The sequence below is a fragment of the Tympanuchus pallidicinctus genome, unplaced genomic scaffold (genome assembly GCF_026119805.1).
Source record: "Tympanuchus pallidicinctus isolate F22 unplaced genomic scaffold, pur_lepc_1.0 scaffold3, whole genome shotgun sequence".
Lineage (NCBI taxonomy): Eukaryota > Metazoa > Chordata > Aves > Galliformes > Phasianidae > Tympanuchus > Tympanuchus pallidicinctus.
In genome coordinates, this window is record NW_026294747.1 from 92,093,187 (window position 1) to 92,116,664 (window position 23,478).

The 23,478-nt window shown below is 40.3% G+C and overlaps 2 protein-coding genes across 5 annotated transcripts in view; one reads left to right on the plus strand and one right to left on the minus strand.

The window, feature by feature from the left end:
• The window catches only part of WIPF3 (WAS/WASL interacting protein family member 3), a 37,190-nt gene extending 24,055 nt beyond the window's left edge, over positions 1-13,135 (plus strand). Inside the window, exons 4-9 of the mRNA XM_052692797.1 lie at positions 4,395-4,527; positions 5,584-5,712; positions 7,027-7,752; positions 8,725-8,871; positions 9,518-9,619; positions 10,087-13,135. Coding sequence (XP_052548757.1) covers positions 4,395-4,527; positions 5,584-5,712; positions 7,027-7,752; positions 8,725-8,871; positions 9,518-9,619; positions 10,087-10,127 — 1,278 coding nt within the window. The 3' untranslated portion in view covers positions 10,128-13,135. The remainder of the gene's footprint in view (positions 1-4,394; positions 4,528-5,583; positions 5,713-7,026; positions 7,753-8,724; positions 8,872-9,517; positions 9,620-10,086) is intronic.
• A 2,077-nt stretch (positions 13,136-15,212) lies between these two features.
• SCRN1 (secernin 1) overlaps positions 15,213-23,478 on the minus strand; it is a 40,746-nt gene continuing 32,480 nt past the window's right edge. For all 4 annotated transcript variants that reach the window (XM_052692801.1, XM_052692800.1, XM_052692802.1 and 1 more), the window contains exons 5-9: positions 22,945-23,139; positions 21,224-21,389; positions 17,355-17,535; positions 15,786-15,945; positions 15,213-15,520 (exon numbers count right to left, since the gene is read on the minus strand). In XM_052692801.1, the coding sequence (XP_052548761.1) occupies positions 15,787-15,945; positions 17,355-17,535; positions 21,224-21,389; positions 22,945-23,139 (701 nt within the window). In that variant the 3' untranslated portion in view covers positions 15,213-15,520; position 15,786. The remainder of the gene's footprint in view (positions 15,521-15,785; positions 15,946-17,354; positions 17,536-21,223; positions 21,390-22,944; positions 23,140-23,478) is intronic.

Genomic DNA, 23,478 nt, shown 5'->3' on the forward strand with positions numbered 1-23,478 from the left:
AACGTGAGAGTTGTCTTTCTGCCCATAATGAAAGACTGTGTGTCACATGATTGATTGATCTTTAATTTTGTTGCCATATATCTTACCAAATAGATATTGTTAAGCATGGGCTAAATGTATTTTGACTTTCTTTAAAATCCAATTCAGGTAAATAAATACATTTTCTACACGGCTCTCCTTAACGTATTTCTTATAGAAAGCGATCAGGAAAGGGAATGTACTGTGATGATGCCATTCATTAAATATTATGAATATTAAAATATTAATTCTCTGAAATAAAAGAGAATGCAGTGTTCTTAGATGGAATTGTCCTTTATTTTATCTTACTCGTGGCTCCTACCCACTACAGAGATGGAGCACGGGATCCTTTTTCCCCCATCAGGTGATGGGTTAATTCTGAAATAAAGGTCTATGGCTCTCTGGTTGCTGGATTTGCAGAAGGCTGGAGATACATTTGTGCTTCAGCTGTCATGTTTATGAAGATCTACACTATCCCAAATTACTTTTGAAATTCAATAAGGAACATACTTAAACATCAGAAAAAGTATAACCCATTTATGGGACAATTTATGCATCCACTGTGACCTGAGCTACCTGTCCAGAGGAATTCTCCTTTTCAGAGTGCAGAGCTGCTCTTTAACATCTGAAAGATAGTAATTAGTATGTCCCTGTAATTAGTACTACAGTGAACTTTTCCAAATGCCTGGTGCTTTCTTCATTTACATCATTTCAGTACCTGAGCTCATATACCTCTTAAATATTTTAAGTGTCGTAGGAGCCCAGAGGGTAGGTCAGTGATTGCACTCAGCTTGCAAGATATGAAGTGAATTTCCTAGGATGAAAAAAAGATTTTAAAAAAGCCCAATGACTTGTGCTTCACAAAAAGCTCTCTGCCACAGAGGGGCCAGCCTTAATCTGAAAACCGAGACTGAAATAATCTGCCGTTGTCCACAGTTGTTTTCCTCAAGGAATGGTCACTCTATAATTGCCTGCTTTCGAATCGTAGGTTGCCTGTGTTTTACATGAAATCACCAAACGCTTGTCTCTGCAGGGTTAGCAGGTCCTTAGCAGTCACTATTCTTTCTCTGCAAGGCTCTGTGCATTCTGTAGGCAGATCACCCTCAAGGCTGATCAACCAGGCTGAGCTCCTGAAATCTGTTTGCTTTCTGACTGCCACTTTGGTTCTCTTCTGGCATCTCCAGTGGTGGAGAGTATGTTTTGCATTCTTGTTCTTTTTGAATGGCCTCAACATGCAGTGATTCAAAGCCTTTATATCCTATCCTCATTTTTCATTACTGTGCTGGTCTGTTACCACCTGTAAATTTTGAAATGTTTATTTCCATTGTTGTTAATTTATAAGCTGGAACATCCCATTTGATAGCATTTTCCTGTTTACAAATGCTTTGGTGTAGTGTTATGTAGTCCAAACTTTCATAGACTCACAGAACCATAGCATGGCTTGGGTTGGAAGGAACCTTAAAGCCCACATAGTTCCAACTCCCTGCCATGGGCAGGGCTACCACCCACCACATCAGGCTTCCCAGGGCCCCATCCAACGTGGCCTTGTGTGCCTCCATGGATGGGGTCCTGTATTGGTCCTATGCCTTACAGAGAGCCTGATGTTAGGACACTGAAGGCAGAACTGCTGGAGTTTGAGACGAAGAGGGAGTACTTCTGTTATGTTCAGGCTATTTGCATGTGTGGTTTGTTCCATTCTGTTTCAAAGTACATATTGAACATGCCGTTGCTTGTACTTGAATTAGAAGCAGAATAACTCAGAGGCTATCAAAACAGTGAGAGACCACCAGTCCTCTACTGCTTCATGTAAATAAAGCATAGAATCTAATTTCAATCTGTGTTACCTTAGGCAGCTCTAGCATCTGATAAAATAAATTATCTTTGCATTCTCTGCTTCCCTTTTGGTTTTCATTGAAAGAGTGAGGTGTTTCTGTAAATAAGTGAGACTGCCCTTCAGTGAGGGGAAAAAGAAGCAGTCTGAGACTTACTTATGTCCTTTGTTTTGCAGCTGTTTTCCCTCAGTGACTCAAAATGGATTTATTTTCCCGCTAAATTATTTCTATTTCATGTGCTCAGACTTGAAGTTGAACTCCAATAAGGATTCTTGTTAGTGATGAAAATAAGAATTTGCAAGGACAGGGCAGTATCTGTGTGGGTGAGGTTCCTGCTGAAATGCTGCTTGACAAGAACAGTGGCAGCCCTTGAAAGAGCAAGCCACAAACAAGGAGTCTGCAGGAGCTCTGACCAGGGTGCAGGCAGGCAACATTACACCCAGAGCATCCCTACTTTGTGATGGAAAAAGAGAATCCGTATCAAGCTACTCAGCAGCTCATCAGCCACCCAGGCTGATCATAGTTCTCTTACTGGAGGAGGCAGAGACAGCTGCGGCCAGGCACAGAGTAGGTCCTGAAGGAAGGGGATTGTCTTCTGGGCCTCCAGCATAGCATTCCTTTCTTGTGTTATAAATTGTGAACAAATTGCTATCTCCTCCCTCTTACAGTGATATCAACTCTTGGGTTGCTTGCAAATATAAGTTGCCACAAGCAGGGCATTTTAATCTAATAGCTGTGTGGCTATCATGAATTTTTATATTCCAAGAATCTTCCTGCTGAGAAATGCAGGCTGGGAAGATGGAGTGGGCAGCTGGCAGAGTGTGTGGACACTTGAACCTGGAAACGAAAACAGCTGCTGGAGCTAATTTTAAACATAGGTCCTGATCAGATCCTTTTCAAACCTAATTGTCATGTAGCCGTAGAGAGGCGTGAAGCTCAAGATACTGGTAAAAAGCTGTGTGGAAAGGGAAGTCATCCTTGCTCCAGTTATGGTATTTCCATTTTTCACAGTAAGTACTGTCAGCTTTAAGGAAATGTGAGTGGAAAGAGCTCCTGGCTTGCCCAAGATCTAATGTTGCTTTCGCTGTACGTGGAGCGTTTCAGGGTGGTCATAAGGGGAAATGAGAATCCCTGCCTTTAAAGCACAGGGGGAAGTAGCACTGGTTCAGATTGGGAAGCTGTGTAAAAGTGTATGTTTTTTTCCATAATATTTTAAATGAATATATAGTTACATTATCAGTCACAAGATTGTGTAATACAGAGTTTTTACATCAGTTGTCAGGAATGCAGCTGGCATCAGCAGCAATCTGGAGTGCCATCTAGTGGGGCTGTGCAAATGTGTCAATTTATAAATATTTTTGAGCTAATGTAACTGCAAATAATAACAGTGCAATTTTTCATTTAGAATTAGCAAGTTAAGCATTTTAATAATTTAGCAGCTGGTTACATTTTTTTAAGCTTTTGTTTTGCCTTCAGAATGCAATAACCAAGTTGTGTGTGGTTGGCTTTTTTAAAACATGACAGTATTGTACTTTATTATGCCTGTGATGGTAAAATTAGGGTTTATCGTAGAGTCATAGAATCACTAAGGTTGGAAAAGACCTCTAAGATCATCCAGTCCAACTGTCCACCTACCACCAATATTTCCCCACTAAACCATGATCCTTAGTGCAACATCTAAACTTTTCTTCACACGTCATCTAAACTTTTTTTCACATGTTATGAAGACATAACCTGTGGAAACCTGTGGGAATTTGTAGTAGATGCAGCACGTTGCTGCTATGAAGATTTCCCTCTGTTAGACTGCTCTGTTAACCACATGATAGGTTTGGAAATAGCTCTGCTTCAGAAAAGCAAAACTGCCAAAGATTTAAGCAGAATGTGCTTCTTTTTATAAAAGGAAACTTAATGAAATAAGAATAAAAAATAAAAATGTGTTTTGTTTTTATTTCGAAACTTTGAACTTCAGCCTGACTTTACATTTACAGTCCTCAGTTAGGCTAGAAAATTTAATGAAATATAATTGCATTGTTGTAAATATTGTCTACTTAAACTGCTTAAATTTTCCAGTACAGAGAATCTAAATCAGTTAATGGCTAACAATCATGTTCAATTATAAGTTTGATATGCAAATAATAGTCTTTTTCCCTCAGGCAATACAACTAAAACAGAAGGGTGTTTGTTCTAAGGAGGCTTAGTTACAAAGCATTGTAAATAGAGTGAAAAGAGATAAAGACAGTTGGGGCTGCAGTTGTGGGGCAGAGACCCCAAGCGGCCAAGTGAGGGGTCACGTTTCATGTAAGCATGACCCCCTAATTTCCTTTCAACCGTGTTAACCTCACTGATATTAGATGTGTGCTATATTTAAACTTTCAGGATTGCTGCCTTCTGTACAAACGAATGCTCTTCTGATTGGCTGAATCCAAAGGCTTTGGAATGACAGCTGCCAGGGATGGTTTATTTCAAATTTTCTGTCACATTTGTGTCCTTTCTAAGCATACATTTTTATCAGGACCTGCTGTCCAATGCTTGTGTCGTCACCAGGTGAGTTCAGAACTGCCCAAATTGCAAAAGGATGAGCAGAAAGCACGAAACGCGCTGTTGGCTGATATCCAGCAGGGAACTCGCTTAAGAAAAGTGACTCAAATCAATGACAGAAGTGCACCACAGATTGAAAGTAAGTACCTGCAGGAGGGCCTTGGGTGGGCTCTGCAGAAGCCCCATTTGTGGAGGTCAGATGGGCAGGATTTGTGTGGGTTTGGAGTTCATCTATGGACAACATCTTTAGGATGTGAAAGGGGAGAGCTCAATTTTCTAAAGGTACATCTTGTCCTGAGATCAACAGCTATTAATACTTCATAATAAGGCTGAATCTGGGTGTCACCTTAACAGGCATTCCTCATTCCAGAAAAAAAAAAAAAAAACAATGAAGTCAGGAATGATGAAACCCATGAGAGTTTCTTTTTAAATGATTGTTTAAACAGGAATTACTGCCTCCAGCAGAAGAGCTGTTCTTTACTAGATAAAAAGAACAAAAGATGCAAAAATAAATTTATTTTAAAAATCTGGATGTATAAACTTAATTCCTTTGGAACGGGAATGTTTACTTCTTAACCTCTTTTAGCTGACAACACATGCCTGATCATCATTTGGAATCAGAGAAAAGACTATTAACAAGTTACAGCAGTTGCCAGAGCCTTTTATTTTTAGTGTTTGTTCTCACCTGAACCCTTTCCCAGGCAACTTGCTAATGGCAGAACCGTGTTGTTGTTTAGTTGTTTTATTTCTTATTAGTTTCTTGTCTATCTTAATGTGATAGTGCTAGAAGAAAGTATCTTGGGAATGGTGTGGGGAAGAGGCAAGACACAGAAGTAAGGTTATGAAGATCTTGATGTACTTGATCAGCCAAACCCTAAGTCACTCCTGACAGGTCTGTTGGAGAATCTCCAACAAGGATTACATACATATTTGTGATCTGAAGATCTTTGTATGTAGTTAAAAACAACTTTTTGCTGGTGCCATCATTGACGTGAGATTAAAAAGCACCAGAGGGCGCAGTGCTTCAAGATACCGGTCAGAAGAATGGTCATTACTGTATTAACTGTCCTTACTGAGCCAATTGAATGAGGAATAAGTCTGGTCTTGACTGTGTTTATTGCTGCTCAGTCTTAGCAGCCTGAAAGCATTGATGAAATGGCTTTCTGTCATGCTTTTTCTTTTCTTCCTATAACAGAACCCAAAGGAAGTAGCAGAGATGGAGTTAGCCCAGCCATTAATAAGGGTGGCTCTCAGCAGCCCCTGGGAGGCTTATTTGCTGGCGGCTTTCCCGTTCTCAGACCAGCAGGCCAGAGAGACATGCCAGGTGAGGACTTCATTTGCACAGAAGAGCAGCTGGGGGGAACTGTAATGGATAGTACAATGGATAAGAAATAGATTCAGTAGACTGCAGAATTTTGCATGGGTATATTTTTACATTAGCTTAATGTAAACTCATAATTGTGCCTCAGATAACCTCAGATTTCAATACTCTATTTATCACCTTCAGCATAAATGGCAAAAAAAAAAAAGAAGTCATACTTCCTTCTCTCCATTACTGTGTATTTCTATGATGTCACAGGTTTGTATGTTACTTTAGAATTTAATTTTTAAGACTTATGCCATCTGGGTTTTATAAAGGACAGTTCTGATCCAGCAAGGTAATTTGCTGACCTGAAAAAGAAGGTTACTGATGCTTCACAAGGACAGGAGCAAGGGATGAGTGGGAGCCTTATTGCTGCTTTTGTCTCTTTTCAGCCTTTTAGAATGGCTGCTGTGACCTCTGGTGCTGCTGGGCAGCTGGTGCCTGCATGGGCAGGACATAGCAGCAGGCATTTGCAAGCAAAGACAGCAATTGACTCTACCTGCAGCTGTTCTGTTTTTTTTTTCTGGAAGACAAGCTCAAGATACTCAGCACAGGTTATGACGGGGCTTTCTCACAAAGCTGCCGTAGCTGCTTTGAGTTGTTCTTAAACTAGGACCAGACTTCTCAGAATGCAGAATGAGATACCTTTTGGACATCTTGTTTCAGAACAATTTGGACATGTACTTAGGCAAATCATGTAAGGTCAAGTGTCTTTGTCTTTGAACCTGCATCTTCTGGAAAGCCTTTGAGGCACCATTTTTAAAAATCCACAGGATTGAGATTTATGTAACATTGGTGTGAATTTTTTAATCATAAGCAAGTACTTAAGGATGCAGGTGGATGTGCATCAATCTGTTTGTGTTCTCTGGGGCCTTTCACTCCAACCCTCGATGCCCCCAAACTTATGGACCATTCACATCCAGCTGGCTGCACCAGGCAGATGTGTCACTATGTAGGACACCTGCCACCTCAGAAAAACACCTTCTCCTTCAAGTGCTTTGTGTTGCAAAAGCTGAGGAACAGAGAGGGGAGCAGGGCCTCTCAGTAGGTCAGCATTTAACTAAGCAGAGTCTGTAGTGTCTTGTAAAACACATCAGCTCCCAAGTCTTCTGCACCATGGGGAGACTTGTTGGATATGAGGCATTTTGAGTGGATTCATTTAATCACTCTGAGTGACCACTGGGGAGGGAAGATGAATAGTGTTTTTTGTGCTGTTTTGTCTGATGAGATGGAACAAAATACCAGTATGTAAGGTGTGATCTGTCTTTTTTTCAGGAGGGAGGCCTGGGCAGCTTCCTGGAGTCCGGGCAGCGGTTCCCAAGGCCGCAGCCCCACCGAACAGCGCTGCAAAGGCAGGCAGTAGCCCCTCAAACCCATCCGACAGCCCCTGGCCAGCCGTCCCGCCGGAGCCTCCCAGCACCTCCCGGGCTGGCACCGCACGGCCCAGCCTGCCTGCGCCTCCTCCGCCACCTCCAGCTGCCAGCAAACCTTCCCTCACCTTCCCTCCTCCTCCGCCTCTTCCCCCTCCGGCAGAAAGGCCTACCAAGGGGGGATCCCCCAACTCTGTTCCTCTGCCCCCGCTCCCTCCCCAGGCCGACAAGCCCACAAAGTTGCCAGTAGGTGCTTCGCAACTGCCTCCTCCTCCTCCTCCCTTACCCCCCTGTGGATTTCCAGCCAGGACGACCGATTTCTCCACTGCTGCTTCCTCCCCATCAGAAGCGAGGGATTATCCACCTCCCACACCACCGCCGCCAGCTCCTCCTCCACTCCCCGCATTTCCCCCAACCTCGAACAGGCTCTCCTTCCCACCCTCCCCAGCCATCAGCAGTGCTGGGAGTGGTGGTGACGTGCCCCCACCACTGCCCCCCAAGTCTCCCCACTTGCTGTCCCATCTGCATAAACCCAGTAATATTCAGTCGCTCCCTCTCCCTCCCACCCCACCCCTTCCTCAGCCAGCAGCGGTGGTGGAGACCAGGAAGAAGAGACCAGGCCGAGGCCCAGGTGAGAGCAGCATTTGTTTGAAATAAAGTTTTCTACCTCTTTTGGCCAGCAGGGAAGTGGCACTGACGGCTGAAGAGCTCACAGGGGTGCAGGTACAGTATACGTAGCAGCAGGATGAAGTCCATAATGTGGGAGGAATGTAATTAGCATAGTGTGTAATGAGCAGGCCAGACCTCAGGCTCTTCTGACAGTAACATCTGTCTGATTTGCAGTTACTCAAATTCCAGACTGCTTTTAACATCCCTCTTCTGATGTAATTGTGCAGACTGGAGCTACATTGGGAAATTTACAGGAGAGAATAGAATAAATACAGTATAGCTGCAGCCATAGATGTGTAAAGGTAAATATGGATTCTGTCCCCTGCTTTTCAGCAAAGGTAAGTAGAGCGTGAGACTCCTCTGAGTACTTGGGTAGTGGAGATACTGGCTAATGTTTCCCTGAGCAGATGATAGGAGGAACTTTTTTCAGACATGATATAATGAGGATAATTTAAAAATGAGTTTAGATCCGTGTGGACTTGTGAAAAGGAGACAGCTATTTAATATGGAACATTTGAAGAGAATGTTCTGTACTCTGTATCTCAGCAGCCAGACGTCAAGAGAAAGCTTACTGGTTCTCTCTGACAGCCATGGGAAGGCTCTGAGTACAGTAGATCAGCTGCTTTGTGACAGTGATTAATGCTGCTTGGGAATTGTGTGATGAACCATTATTTTATAGGGATGCTTTTCTTGTGATCATTCAACTTCTGAGGTTTCCATTTTGGTTATCTAGTGGCTAACTTGGAGGCCTCAGGATCCCTTTCTCTTACACAGTGTGTCCAGAAGATGTATGTAGTCACCTACAACAGCTGGATATGTTTGTCCCAGATATTGCACTCTTTTTATAACTCCCTCCAGTTCTGTGCAGAGCTTACTGTCAGTGTCATTAATTCGTGATGATCTTTTATATGCTGGTCTGCTTCTTCTTTTTCAGGAGCTGGTGCTGGGAAGCTTGCCATTCCTCCACAGCCACCTGCCAGGTCACCAACAACTGAACTCACAAGCAAGTCTGGAGTCTCAGCCTGGGCAACAGTTCATGACCCCTACCCACCACTCAAAAATGGAAATATGCATATTATTGGTAACGTCATCTAAATTAGCATTAGTTGAAGACTTTAGTAGAAAAGCCTTTGCTTCTCAGACTTTAGAAACTCATTCATGTCTTTCTCATAACAGTATAGTAGTACAACTAGACTAATAGATTTTTTTTTTTTGCCAAGAGAAAGTGAAGGTGGTTTTTTTTCCACAAAGGTTTTGAACAATTCAATAGACAAACTCAGGAACTACCTGCAAAATTATTTGAGATTTTGAGAATTTGCTACTGTGCTTACATTATTTTTCTTTGAAACAGTTCACAGACATTTTGTAGCTTTAATCCTATGCAGCAAAGCCTGCTAAACGCTACTTTTGTGGTCTGATGAATTGGCCATTCATTCTTGCTAAATTGCTTGAAAACCACAGAGGAATACATCTGTTACCACCACATCATCAGTGCAGAAAACTGCAAAGGCAGCCAGAAGCTTAACTTCAGTTTCTAGCAGTGTTTGCAATTAAGCTAAAAAATTTGTATGGCTCACAAACTGGCTCAAGACTTCTTATTTGGAGTAAGCCACTACGTATTCCAGGGAAAGCCAGTCTGCATTTGAAATCAATAGTGGCAATTTTTATTTATTTATTTATTTAAATCTCTAACAGTAACTAATGTTTGTTTCCCTGAAACTTCCTAGATGACTTTGAATCTAAATTTACTTTCCATTCTGTGGAGGATTTCCCCCCACCTGATGAATTCAAGCCATTTCAGAAAATATATCCCAGCAAGATACCTAGAGGTAAGTGTGTAAACATGGGAATGTCATACAGTTATCCAAGAGCATTAAATAGGGTGAGAGAAAATAATGAACAGAAACCAGCTGTCCTATGAAAAGCTGGACTGTAAGCATAGAACAGATAGGACTGAGATTTGTTACAGTGGTAATAGAGACCAAAGATATAATGAAAAGCACTTAATTACTGTAAAGACGTAGTAGCAAAAAAAATAAAATTATGTGGGTAGACATGCAGTTTGTGTTCTTCAGACTCTTGCATTTGTGGAGCAAATAGAAATTAAGTCTGTCTAAATCATCATCTGTATTTAACACTTTTTGCATCGGAAGGCCTACAGAGCAATATGTATCTGTTTAACAACAGATGATAAACACAACATAGGTTGTTTAAACTGCTGTAGAACTACATCCAAAATGCATTCCCAAAATATGTATCTATCTCCTCTGAATTAACCTGTCCTACGTATTTACAGATCCCTCTAAAAATCCACCATTAAGAACACACGTGAGATGAGAAGAATCATCTGATCCTTTCTGGACTGGTATTAAAGAATGGAGAACATCAAGATAATATACAGAACTGAAGGGTCCCCGTTACAGCGATAGAAATTACATTTGGATTGCAAGTGCTGCAATGTTAACATTTTTATAAGCTGAAAGAGAGATGTAAATGATACTTTTGGAAGTACTTTGTGGCATACACACCACAAAAGTGTTAGCATAGGCTTTTAAATATTGTATATATGTGGATATTTTTTAAATGAAGAAGCATAAAATTTAAAATCTTTGTAGTGTTCAGACAATTCTTATTAAGCTGATATGTTACCTCAAAGAATACTTTTTGCATGATGTGCCTGTAGTTCATTTTTCCTCTTCCATCTTCATTTTTAAATATTTTAGTAATCCTTCAGTTATTATTCAGACATTTTTCCATGAGCTGTCAGAAGCTAACATGACATGTTTAGTTTTTTTGTATGCTTTTTGACTTCTTCTGTTCTACTTGTGTTCAGATTGCAACAGAATGGCACTTTCAAGAACAGAAAGGCCCATAATAATCCTCATCAAGCATGAAGAGAAAGGAAATCAGGGGTTGTGGCAGCTGCTGAGCTACCTCCTATTAATTACAGATCCCTATAGGATAGCAAACATGTCTGAAGAAACCCAGCTGGTAGGGTGGCCACAGACCTGACAAAGATGACAGAACTTTTCCAGAATGGCTAAAGAAAGAGGAAGCACACCATATAGAATAAGGAGTCCCTAAGATTGTGATTCCTGTTAAATGAATTGGTTGAAAAAAAAAAGCAAGGCAGCCAGGGATGAGACTCGAGCTTCTGCTTTTAAGATGCAGTAGTGAGATGTTTGTTTGGCTCACTGATGTTCAGATCACACAATGTCTACTTCCAGCAGGAATCACACAAATGCAGCATTTCACTGTATTAGGAAGAGCTGCCACCAGCTTGTGGGAAGTGATCACTCCTCTCTACTCAGCACCACTGAAGGCTTATCTGGAGTGTTGTGCCCAGTGCTGGGCTCCCCTGAACAAAAGAGACATGGACATACTGGAGAGAGTCCAGCATAGAGCCACCAAGATGATGAAGGGACTGGAGCATCTCTCCTGGCAGGAGAAGCCATCTATCTATTCTATCTCTTCTATCAGAAGTCCTCTGTCTTTTATCAGGAGTAGTCAACATGGATTCACCGAGGGGAAATCAAGTTTGACCCACCTGGTAGCCTTCAACGATGACATGACTGAGTGGGTAGATGAGGGGAGAGCAGTGGATATTGTCTCCCTTGACTTCAGCAAGGCTTTTGACTCTGCTTCACATAGCATTCCCATAGTTAAGCTTAGGAACTGTGGGATAGAAGATTGGACAGTGAGGTAAACTGAGAACCAGCAGACTGGCAGAGCTCAGAGTTGTTATCAGCAGCGCAGAGTCTATTTGGAGGCCTGTAACTGGTGGTGCTCCCCAGGTCGTGTTCAACATCTTCATTAATGAGCTGGATGAAGGGATAGAGTGCACCCTCAGAATGGTTACTAATGATATGACAGTGGGAGGAATGACTGACATCAGAAGGCTGCGCTGCTATTCAGTAATACCTCAAGAGGCTGGAGTTGGGCAGAGGGGAACCTGATGGGGTTCAACCAGAGGAAGTGTAGAGTCCTACACCTGAGGAGGAATAACCATATGCATCAGTACAGGTTAGAGGCTAAGCTGCTGGAAAGGAGCTCTACAGAAAAGGACTTACTTTTTCTGGTAGACAACAGGTTGGTCATGTGCCATAGTGTGCTGTGTGGCCCAGGTGGTCAGTGGTATCGTGGGATACATTAAAAAGTGTGGCCAACAGGCTGAGAGAGGTTCTTCTCTCCCTATACTCTGCCCAGGTGAAGCCACATCTGGAGTACTGTGTCCAGATCCAGGCTCCTCAGTTCAAGAAAGACAGGGAACTTCTGGGAGAGAGTCCAGTGGAGGACTGCAAAGATGATGAGAGGCTTAGAGCACCTCCCTTGTTAGAAAAGTCTGAGAGCTGGGACTATTCACAGCCTAGAGAAAGAAGACTGAAAGGGGATCTTACCAATGCTTATAAATCTCTAAAAAGCAGATGTCAAGAGTATGGAGCCAGGCTCTTTTTGCTGGTGTCCAGCAATGGGACAAGGGGCAGCAAGCACACAGTAGAATAAAGGAATTTCCATGCGAATATGAGAAAGAACTACTTCTGGGGTGACAGTATTAGAACTGGGCTTCCCAGAGAGTATAGTCTCCTGCTATTCCCATTTAACAGCTAGGTTATTTATGGTTATTTTATGATTTATTTCTAGAAATACCACATTTTACACCGGCAGCTGTTAAAAATATTATAAATGGTAGGTGGAGATCCTTCCCCATGGCTATTCCTTTGGACAACAGCATTTAGAAAAGACAGGTAACTACACCCTTAGATATCTCTGCTTTTCTGTTAGTTCTTGTAACAGCTCAGTTATGCTATGACTCCTATTCATAGAATCATAGAATCACAAGCTTGGAAAGGCCCTACAAGATCATCTAGTCCAACTGTACTCCTATCACCATTACTACCCTAAGCTACTAAACAATATCTCGCAGCACCTCATCCATATATGCATGCATGCTTACCATGTGCAGGTGCTGTAAGGGTAAGAAGCATTTAAATATCTTGCCTGTAGGACTCCAAAGAAGCATCATTAGTCTTTTACGATACCTCGTTCTTCATGTCAAAAGAAAAAAATCAGCAATGCTTTGACCAACGCTTTCTGTTACCAGTATTATAGTTACTAATACATTTGCATGGATGTAGTAATAAGCAGGGATCAGCATTGCTTCTCAAACAACTGGAAAATAAGTTTAATACTGTATTAAAGAATATTTTGCTCTATTATTATTAAAAATTGATGTACTGCTGATTTTCATGTTTTGGAACTCGTGTACAACTCTGCAATAAGTATCTTCATAAATATTTGAAAACTATATATAGCTCAGACCACATGCCAGAAAATATCTAATGGAAGACCAATGTTATTCCTGGTTTTATTATGATTAGGAGTGTTTTAAAAAGATACATCTTATAGAAATTAAACTGAAAGCTTGCACATATTTTTAAGTGATGGTGCAGTGTTATTTAATACATATTAAATCCTTGTTGTTCAAGATCTATTAACATTTCAGTAATTCCTAGCACTTGGATACAAAGAACGACTCAGGCCACCATCACTATGCCCTTGCACTGTTCTAGGCCATGTTTGTGCTCAGGAGCTCTGGAAGGTCCAAGCCATGGAGCTGCTTTAGTTTTCTCTAAGTGACTGTAACCAAGCACTGTAGACACTTGTTTGTTTGTAATTCACTACCTATCTTCCTTTTGCTTCAGCTATTACAAACACTGCCTAGATCACTGTGCTCAAAATGATGAGTTCTGTCATAAAAACAATTCGCAGTAAGTACACAGTTTCCCACAAGATAATTTCAAAAGGGCAAATATGTATCATTTTTTTTTAGCAGGAACACTATCTTGCCTCTCTGCCCTCTAGTTGGGACAAGCATTTTATCGCTGGTCTCCCCTGCTTCACCAGTATCCAACTTTTCCTTTCAGGACACAGTGCTCTGCAAGCAACAGCTGTAGAAGCAGCTTTGAAGTTCAGTTGGTGAGTGTTAAGTCTATTTTGATAGGAGTATTTTCATTCTAAGCACCCTTTCATTCCACGTGTGGATTTCATAGGAAATCCATTTACCTGAGTTGTCAGCAGTTAGGAAAAGCACACCGTTCATCTTCATCCAGTGCAATAGTCTCTGGAATGAAGTATGCTTCTTGCTGTCACTATTCTGGCCAGGAAGAGAGAAGTTAAATTTTAGGCTTACTTGCCTCTTTCTTCGTTCCCCTTTATGCCCTTTATCATTTTTATAATACCAGGGCACAGGAGCTGAAATAAAGGAGAAAGATCTATCCGGGTAGAGCTGTTCCCATGGCAGAGCCTCTCAGAGGAATACAGTGTGAATAGGAAGGTGATTAGGTAGGCCTAAGAGAACACATTTTCATGTTTATGTTCTATATATGGAAATCCAATGTTTTCTTCTCCAATTCTCATCTGTTGTATAAGGCAATATCAAGGTAACGAGGCTGATGGAACAAATTCATTAAAAAAAGTTAAAAATCTGACAAGCCAGTGCGCCAATATTGCAATTTCCCTAATTTTAGTTTCAATTTGAGGTTCTGCTGCCTTCTAAGTAGCTTTCATTTCCTCAATACAAAAGTCTGCGATTCATCACTATCCCTTCCCTGAACAATGAAGGATTATATCTCCAAATGCTAATGTCCATTTATTAAAAATGTCTTCTTGTCTATCTCTCCTGTTAAAACAGCTGTTTTAATATGACATGGAAAGCAGTTTACTAGTTTAATTCGTAAAAGTATTCCCCTCATCTGACTTCCAAAAGAAAATACACAAAAAGCAAGGTCTATTGTATAAAGAAGAGTAACACAACCATTTCTAAGCTTAGTCAGACCCACCAGTAGTAACTCACTGGTACTTACTGGATTCATCAGCCATGTATGTACATCACTGACATCACCAGTAACTGTTCAGCATTACAAAGGCCTGGAGGGAAAATAGTTATGATGAATGTCCAGCATCTATTCCCTCAAAATATTCCAAATTTATAGCTTGTATATAAGTACATTGTTTTATTAACTGTCTTAAGAGTCAACAAGGTATGTTCAGATGTCTTTGGCATTCAGCCTGGCTGCACTGCAGTACTGAGCACTAGGGTATTAGCCAGGTGCATTACAAACACCAAGGCAGCAGATGAAGACAAAACTTATCCTGAGGGACCTAATTCTGACCATTTGTGCAGGCATAATGTGAGATGCTAAGTCACTGTAACCAGATCTGTCAAAATGAGACTGGTACAACAAGGCCAAGAAACAGGACTTACCTTCCTGCCCCCTCAAAACTGGGATTTCAACTCTATTATTCTTTGCATAAATTAGCAAAAAGACAGAAATGCAAGACAGCTTTGCTGCAAGCCTAGACCTGAGCAGCAGAGAAAAAAAAAACAGATTACTTTCAATGACAGTATGGTAGTTATCCTGATGAAGTTAATCTTTGCTTTAATTTGTTGCCCAGCATACATTTTTAAACATTCTGTACTAAATTAGCCAGCATGCACACAGTAATCGGACCAGTCAGTGATTTTCTCCTTTCACTATATACATACACAAACAGGAACACCACAAGATTGGACAAAGGAAAGCAATTTGTTAACCAGATATAGCTAGCAGGTAACATTTTTTTCCCTCTAGAAATGTCTTTCCTGCAAATTCATAAGTGTGAAGACTTTCTTTCAAGGCTTGAAGAACTTTGCAGTCTTCCTGTGAAAAGGCTAACAGTAGCCACTGTAGCTGAAACGAGATAAAATTGGTTTAAAATCCATTCCAAGCAACAGTGAAACTGAGAAAAATGTAAATATAAATATAAATGCTTGCACTTCAATACAGAGCAAAGAGTCAATTTTGAGACAACTAGATGCACTGAAGTGGAAAGGTAGCTTTGGACCTGATTTTGAAACTCAACTTCACGTGAAAGAGGATGGTCAGAATTGGATCCAACATTTCACATTCACTGACAGCTGGTACCGGTATCTAAAGAATTAAAGTGCTTGCTTACTTCATTTGAAGAACTTTAGTTCTGTGTCAACACAGTCATAGAAAAGATCTACTACTTCAGCAGGATCCAGAATCTCGGTACGAGTAAGGATATCTTCCATTGCTTCTAAGCCTTGCTTCTCAAGGTCTAACATAATGCTCATCAGTTTCTGGCCCTTCTCCTAAAAGCATAAAATGACCAAACTGAATTAAGCAGTAAACCAGCTCATTCAAGTATTACCCATTCTCTTCTGCTGCAGAGATCTTTTCAAGTACCTTTCAAAATAAGAAAGCCTGATTAAAATATACACTATTTCTATTAATAGCTTTTTTGGATGGTCATAGGCTAAAAGGAACAGTGCTGGATACTTGATGTTTTATGAGTAATAACCAAAAAACAGTTGCTAAGTTTAAAGCACAGCAGGTAGATGAAGTGAAAGATAGATAGAGGAAAAAGGTATATTGTGTGAGAAAGATGTAAAGCAGCTTCTTATGCCTGAAAACCAGTGAACAAATCTGTATGAGAAGACTAGAAACCCTGAGCATTATACAGATGACTGTTTATCCCCCACATCATCACCTGCAAGACAATGGCTACATCTGAAATGATGCACAACGTAACAGCAGTGAGAGTCCAGGCTGCTTGCATCATTCTGGGTTACTTCTCTACATGTTTCTTGGCAGAAAATTCACTCCTAATGGTGTCATTTTGTTTTATCCAGATGTTGCTTAAAGTCTCTTATTCATTGATTTATACTTAATGGAAGCATGCCGTTTGTTTTTGCTTGCAGCTTTCAAAATTGAATTCCAGAAACAAAAATGGCTTAGCATGAGTGAGGGTTTCCAGGATTTATACTGCCATTTGTACAGAAAAACAGTGCACCTAAGCTAAGCTTTAAGCTTTCAGGTAGTCAGTTATTTTACCATGAATGTGGCTAAAAGTTCATTTTCTTCCTAATGGAACTTTTGGTGCCACACTGTGGGACTTCTTATTTTAATAAAAACTTACTAATGCACTGCTTCTAAGTCTTCACTAAATCAGCATCTCACAGAACAGACTTCAATGAATGTTATGGAAAGAGCAGTATACTGAGTCAGTGTTACCACAGAGGCCACAGCTTTTAATTAAACCGTTCCAAGGGATTAAAACCACACCTAGCCAAAACTGCATTTAAATAGAGTTTGTACTAACAGAGGTTACCATAGGTACCTTAATCCCTTATGAGCAAGTTTGAATTCTGTAATGATCTTAGCAAGACTCTGACCTGAGGAAAACTGCAGAAAAGCAAGTCCTCTGTGAAAGTACAGCATGACATTGCGGGTCTGCACAAACTGCCTGAAATACCAATACCACCATGACTGGAAGGCCCTGGTGATCCCACTGTTTTCTTTCCTCTCTATATATACCTAGACATCACTATACAATACAAAGATAGCTAGGATTTTAAATTCAGACTTGAATGTTTTCAAGAAAGGATGAGAGTGGAGCATAAACCTTGTATGGTGCTCTAACTCAAAGTAAGTCATCAACAGATAGCTTTAAGGAAATCTATATAAGATTATAACAGTTTCCTGGTCCCACAGCTCTTACCTGATCACTCTCAAGGAGAGACCGGGCCCATTCATGTGCCTTGTACAATTCGTGCCTGCGATCGGGTTTCTCCTGGAATCGAGGTATCTTTTTAGCAGGATCATCATCTCCAAAAGAAGGGGACTGTACTTTTGGTACTAATTTTACATCGTCAACAAAAATAAAAGGCTTAAACACGGACCTGAAAGAAATGAGAGTTACTGCTTGCAGCAGTCAGACAGATTTTATATACATCATTCAAATGTTTGCCAGGCACAGCATAGATAATTCACCTACACCATCCACAAACTAGGTTAGAGAGCCGGCACAGTTCAGAAGCAAAATAAATCTCCATGCTTTAAAAAAAGCAAATTTTGCCAATTATTGCAAGACTTCGTTCGCTGGGTTTACCTACAGCTTTCACTGGTCTCCTTCTCACCAATTCTGTTGTTACTTAAGAAAAGTAGTATTGAATTGTTAAACAAAATCTCAGCATTCAGTTCCACATCAGCTTGTTCTCCTCTGTTCACACTGCCATCTCTCATCTCCCCACACAGTATTTCCATTAAAATCACACAAATGCAGATGTGTGTGTGATTTGTGTCCATGTGTAGCATGAACAATTACACAGCTTGTTCAATATCAGAGGACTTGGCATATGACCAGCTGTACTGGTGAATTTTATGTGAGGAGGAAAAAAAAAAAAAAAAGACCTGGCTACCCATACTGTGACACATCATAAGCAATTTCAACGCTTAATTTGGATCTGACTTCAGGGAGAGGAGAAATAAAAGAAATAGGATCTTAATTCCTGAGAATCTGGGAGGAGAATGTATTCTCACATGCATGGAGAAACTGCCTTCCCTTTAGATGCACATCAAAACAGCATCCTGCATTCTGCAGAGAAGCTGCAAGAAGTGCAAGACATGCAAAAATGCTGATAGTGCTGCCTGCATGCACTCAGCAGGTTCATTGCTGCAACTCTATCCATCACTGTCATAAAGCCTTACTCAGTACCTACAGTTAAAATAATGCACTTTTTAAATGCATTGGAGCATAAATGAAAGCAAGAAAGGCCTCTAAAGTGTTTTTTTGTTTGTTTGTTTTTAAACAGCCAGACTCTCATTCTTTAAAAAAGAAAGAAATCTCACCAAAACTGTTTGAAGCCTTGCTCATTTTAATCCCAAATAATTTGCATCAAGTCAAATACAAGTTTTGGTAAGCAAGCTTAAATTTATTTTCTTAAACTTTAGCATCTGAGTTGCATAATGCAAAGTGGATGGAAAGTGCCTTTGGCATGGATGATTTCTGTAGTACTTGATAGCACAATAATGCTTAACCACTCTTACAGGAACAAACATCATCTGTTCGAGGACAACATTTTCATTTATTTCTCCCTATAGCTTCTTTACCTCAATGCAAGAGGCAAATCTCTGAATAACTGAAGTGATACAGCTTAATATCTGTGATTCCCAGGCAAATTCTGTTTATAACCGAAGATAAATTATTTCTCTAATGATCTAGCCCACAAGTTCCCTTGTATTCTCAGGTGCATCCAACTAGAAAAGACATTGTTAAAGCAATGGAAATCCAGCTTCCAATAAGGAAGATATGTGGGAGCAACTGCATGGGAGCAGCTTGTGAGTGCTGTATACGTTCTGTTCACTTTTGATGCCATGCAATACTATCTCAAAAACTCCCATCTTCACTATTTAGGTTTAAAACTGAAAAAGTACCTATGTGTTCAAGAGAGTCAATAAATGGCCCACAGACCTCCTGTCTCAACAAGAATCCAGCTGGCTAGTAACCACTGCAAACCCAGTCTTGTAACGCAGGGGTCCATTTAAACTTGCAACGAGATGTAGTTCAGTAACACAGGACTGTCAGACTGCACATGACTGACTACTGATCGTATTTCTGGTCAGAACATGCTCTCAAAGCATTTGCATATACTGTAATACAAACATCATGCAATGTATTCATTAGAAAGTGTATGTGAAGATTTGCATTGCCTTTTTAAACAGTAACATTCCTAAACAGCACTGTAACTATGGTGCACTTACAGCCTAGTGACCAAAAAGTGACTTGAAAAACAGCTGTTAACAAAGTGCTGTCTGGTTTTCAGATAATGAAATTTTCAGATTTTAATTTGATGGCACAAATACACCCTTTTCACAGAGACCTAACTGGCTGGTCTGTAGGTCAGATACAAACTAAAGGTTTTCCAAGGACATCCATCTCTTCCCTCTAACAGGGGCCTGTCAAAAATGGCTAATTGAAGTGTCACATTAATCCAAGAGCATTCTGTACTTAGATGTCTGTTTCTTGTGCTTGCGTTTATTTGCACACTAAGCTTTCATTATTATTTTCTTTCTACATGTATTACTGCCTTCATGCTGACAAAACTGACAAAAGAAGAAAAGTTAAGTACACTTAATTAACCAGAAAATAAGTAATTCTAACTCAGAATTACCGCCCAGGTTATCTTCATTTCACTTTAAGAATGAAACACCTTGAAGTCTAGAAAAACTAAATGCTTTATAAACTATGTTTATATTTATGTTTATAAACATGAAGTAATTTAGATGCTCATCAATACCTTGAGGAAAAAAAAAATTCTTTTCTTGGATCTATTTAATAATGAAGATGTCATTCTAAAAAGCCTCACTTCCACCGCGTATCTGATCTGATCACCAAAGACAGCCCACTAAACAAGCTGAAATATCAATTCATGTGCAAAGTTATCTATAGGCTAACAGGGTGAAATGTACCAAACCTTTTATTTTTCACTGTCTACTCAAAATTTCTTCTTATTCTATGTTCAGAAAAGCTTTATCAATAAATTCCAAAATCTGACCAGAAACCAGAATGAGAATATAGTAGGTGATGGGCAGGGTGTTTGAGAGGATTTGAGAGGAATTAATTCACTGCAATTCTGTCTTGTCAGAAGGCTGCTCATGGTTCCTAATAGCTGCTATCCATAAATACTTACTACTTCTTCCCTCCTCCCATCCTAGAAATCTTTCAATGTGAAATAATCCACAGGTCTATTCACAAATAATTTCTTCTGAAACAGAAAGAACAGCCAGAGAAAGAAGTATCATGCTGCAGTCTGGTATAGGGATGTTTCTCTTCGTCTTCACAAGGAAGGCTTTAAAATTGAAGAATCCCCTACAGACTCTGTTAATTGAAGGCTATATAATAATAGCTCATCTTTCAACATCCTCCACAAAAAAAATCTGTGTCGCTAGAGAGCATTCTCGGTCCCAGATGTGTGCAGTCCACGCTGAGATGTAACACTGCAATATCTTTCCGATCCTGCCTGCCTAGCCTGGAAGTTGTGTTATTAGCTTCTCTGTTATCATCTCTTGATCCGGTGCTCCTCTCATTACATCCCTTCCTCTTCCAACCTCAGATGACTGGTAGGGAAGACAGGAAAGAGCCCCTTCAGCAGCAGGAATGTTCCAGTCAATGGAAGCTCTGCTAATACAGAAAAGGCAGCAAACATCTCACCTGTTCTGTAAGTGAAGGAAATAACTCTGCATTGGCTTTCTCATGAAAGGAAGCGCAATAAAATGTACCTTCCTAATAGCTACTAGGAATTGACAGTTATTTTGAAAGCTGACTTTGTGTCACTGTAATTTTGGGTTCTGCTAGTGTTCAGAACAACCCTACGGTTTCACTCAGCTTTCCATTTTGGAAATCTTATTGGCTAAAAATGTCTCTGGAAAAAAAAACAAAAAAAACAACAAACCCACAAAAAAACCACAGGACAGGATGGAAGACAGACGCTTCTCTATTCAATTCCAATTCTGAAAACAAAGCTTCTTTAATATCCTTCAAACCATCATCTGCTCTGCACCCAGAGGACTCCCAGTGCTGTAGCTTACCTTGAAGGGTCTGGCGTGCCAGTGAAGTAATGAATACAGGGAAAACTAGGGTCCTGAGGCAGAGCAGACACTATGCTAGCTGTAGTAAGGAAAGATTCAGAGTCCACACAGACACCACTATCCTTGTCACGCAGGACATCAATCATAGTTTGTGCAGAAACACCACCTATATGAGGGGAAAAAAAATTCCTGAGTGTTCAGTGGCCTGGACCCCATGGAAAGATTTTAGTCTGGATGGTGTTTGAATTAGTTTGTCCAGTGACACTCAGTATGGCCAAATCCCACTTAACAGTTTAACAATGTAAACCCAGAATGAGCTTACCTATCAGTAAAAGAGAACAGCAGGAAGCATTAATTAGGCATTACAATTACTATGTAGGGAGAAATCTCATATAAAAAGTTTTTTTCAGGTAGCTACCCTGTCTGTAATACTGCCTCAGCAATCACTGTGAAAAGATTACTTGCATGAAACACCTAATTTTCCTTTAAGAAGCTACCCCTGTCCAAGTTCAGACAGAATAGTAACATCCTAATTTTCCACTTCTTATCAATTTCCTTTAGTTCTCAGTCAAATTTTGGAGCAGTCATCTTACATTCATTAGGTCTAGCCTAGACACAGAGATTTTTATCCAAACCTGCAAGAAACTCCTATTCTCATGTTATTTCCTGCACATGCCTTATCACAGCTTTTTACCCATGGCACCTCCATGCTATTTTGCACTAGAAGCCAGCAGGGCTTCTTTTTACAGCAACTTCCCAAGCCTCACCCTTATGCGTTTGAGTGCTTCAATCCACAAGGAGACATGGGATAGCTTAGTAAGGCTGCAAGATTTGCAGCCATGGCCATCTGTCCATCAAGATCCTCAGAACTAATATCTGGGTTTATTAATCCCTTTCATCTATGATCCTTCACACTTGTTTTATTTGCCTCTCACACGCAAGCTATGCTTCAAGTAATTCTATAATGTTAGCAGGAGCCTACGCTGCAATAAGCATTTCATCTCTACACAATTCTTGACATTTGTCAATATATGAAAATGCTAAAAATATAGTAAACTCACATCCTTACTAAAGGAATCTTCATAAAAAGTTTATCTGTACCACTTTTCATACCTTAAAAAGCAAATACCTGTCAGCTTTGCACTGCTACAGGCTGATCATATTCTAGCTATTTTGGCTAGCTGCAGTCATTAACTTCAGTCTGGAAATAAACTCTTTATCTGACTGAAGGCAATTGGCACATCGTCTGTCCTGGCAGCTTAGTTCCACTCAACAGTGGAAAAGGAACTTCAGTTCACAACTAAATAGCATTTATCTTCCTTAAACTGCGTTCTGAATTCCTACCCCAAAATCCTAAATATTCCACACACAACATTCTTTGAGATCAAACTTTCATACAAGAGACCAATACTATAAATAAAAAAAATAAGAGGGCCACTGTATTTGCACCAAAGCGCATCGTGCACAGTAGAACAAGAGCAAAGCAAACTATTTTGTAATTTCAACCCTCTCTTAAAGCAAAATTGTGAGGAACACTAAGGACTTCATTCTAAACTGAGGCAAGTTTAAGAATAGCCTTCATTTCTGGTCTTCCTTTCCACATGGTTTACATTCAGTCACCTGCAGTTCTGACAGATGACAGAAAGTAAGCAGTAGTGAAAAAAATCCTGCTGTATATGCAAAAAAAACCAACAAAAAAACCAAACCCAGTTCACACTTACCACTTTGCTTTTCCAAGCTCTCCCTGCCAGAACAACAGGCTAAATGGCCATCACCGAGAGAAAACACTTCAGAAAAATTGAAGTCTGTGTCTCCATTCCACCAGCCTTGACTTCTCACATAATCCCTTAGTTCAGGATGCTCAGCATCAATTTTTGTAGTTAGTGAAAGCTGATTGCAAATGCACTTCACCCCCTCTACAGAAAGAGCCACATATTACAAGAGTATTAATGCAGTTCTTATGGGAGTTGCTAGAAGGACAAAGTAATTGCAATTAGGAAAGAAATGAAAGCATCGATCAGGATGTACATTTAACATAGCAGCATAATTACACACGCAGTTACCATTCACTGCAAGTTGCAAAGCTCAGTTCTCTCTGCCCTATGTAGATATTTACACTGCTCCATGATTAATAGTGCTTTTCAGTCAGACAGCAGTTTCACAGTACCTCTGAACTTCACATACATGATCATAAAGTGAAAGATGTCTCCAAATGCCACAAGGCATACCTTAACACTGACAAGATGCCAGCCTTA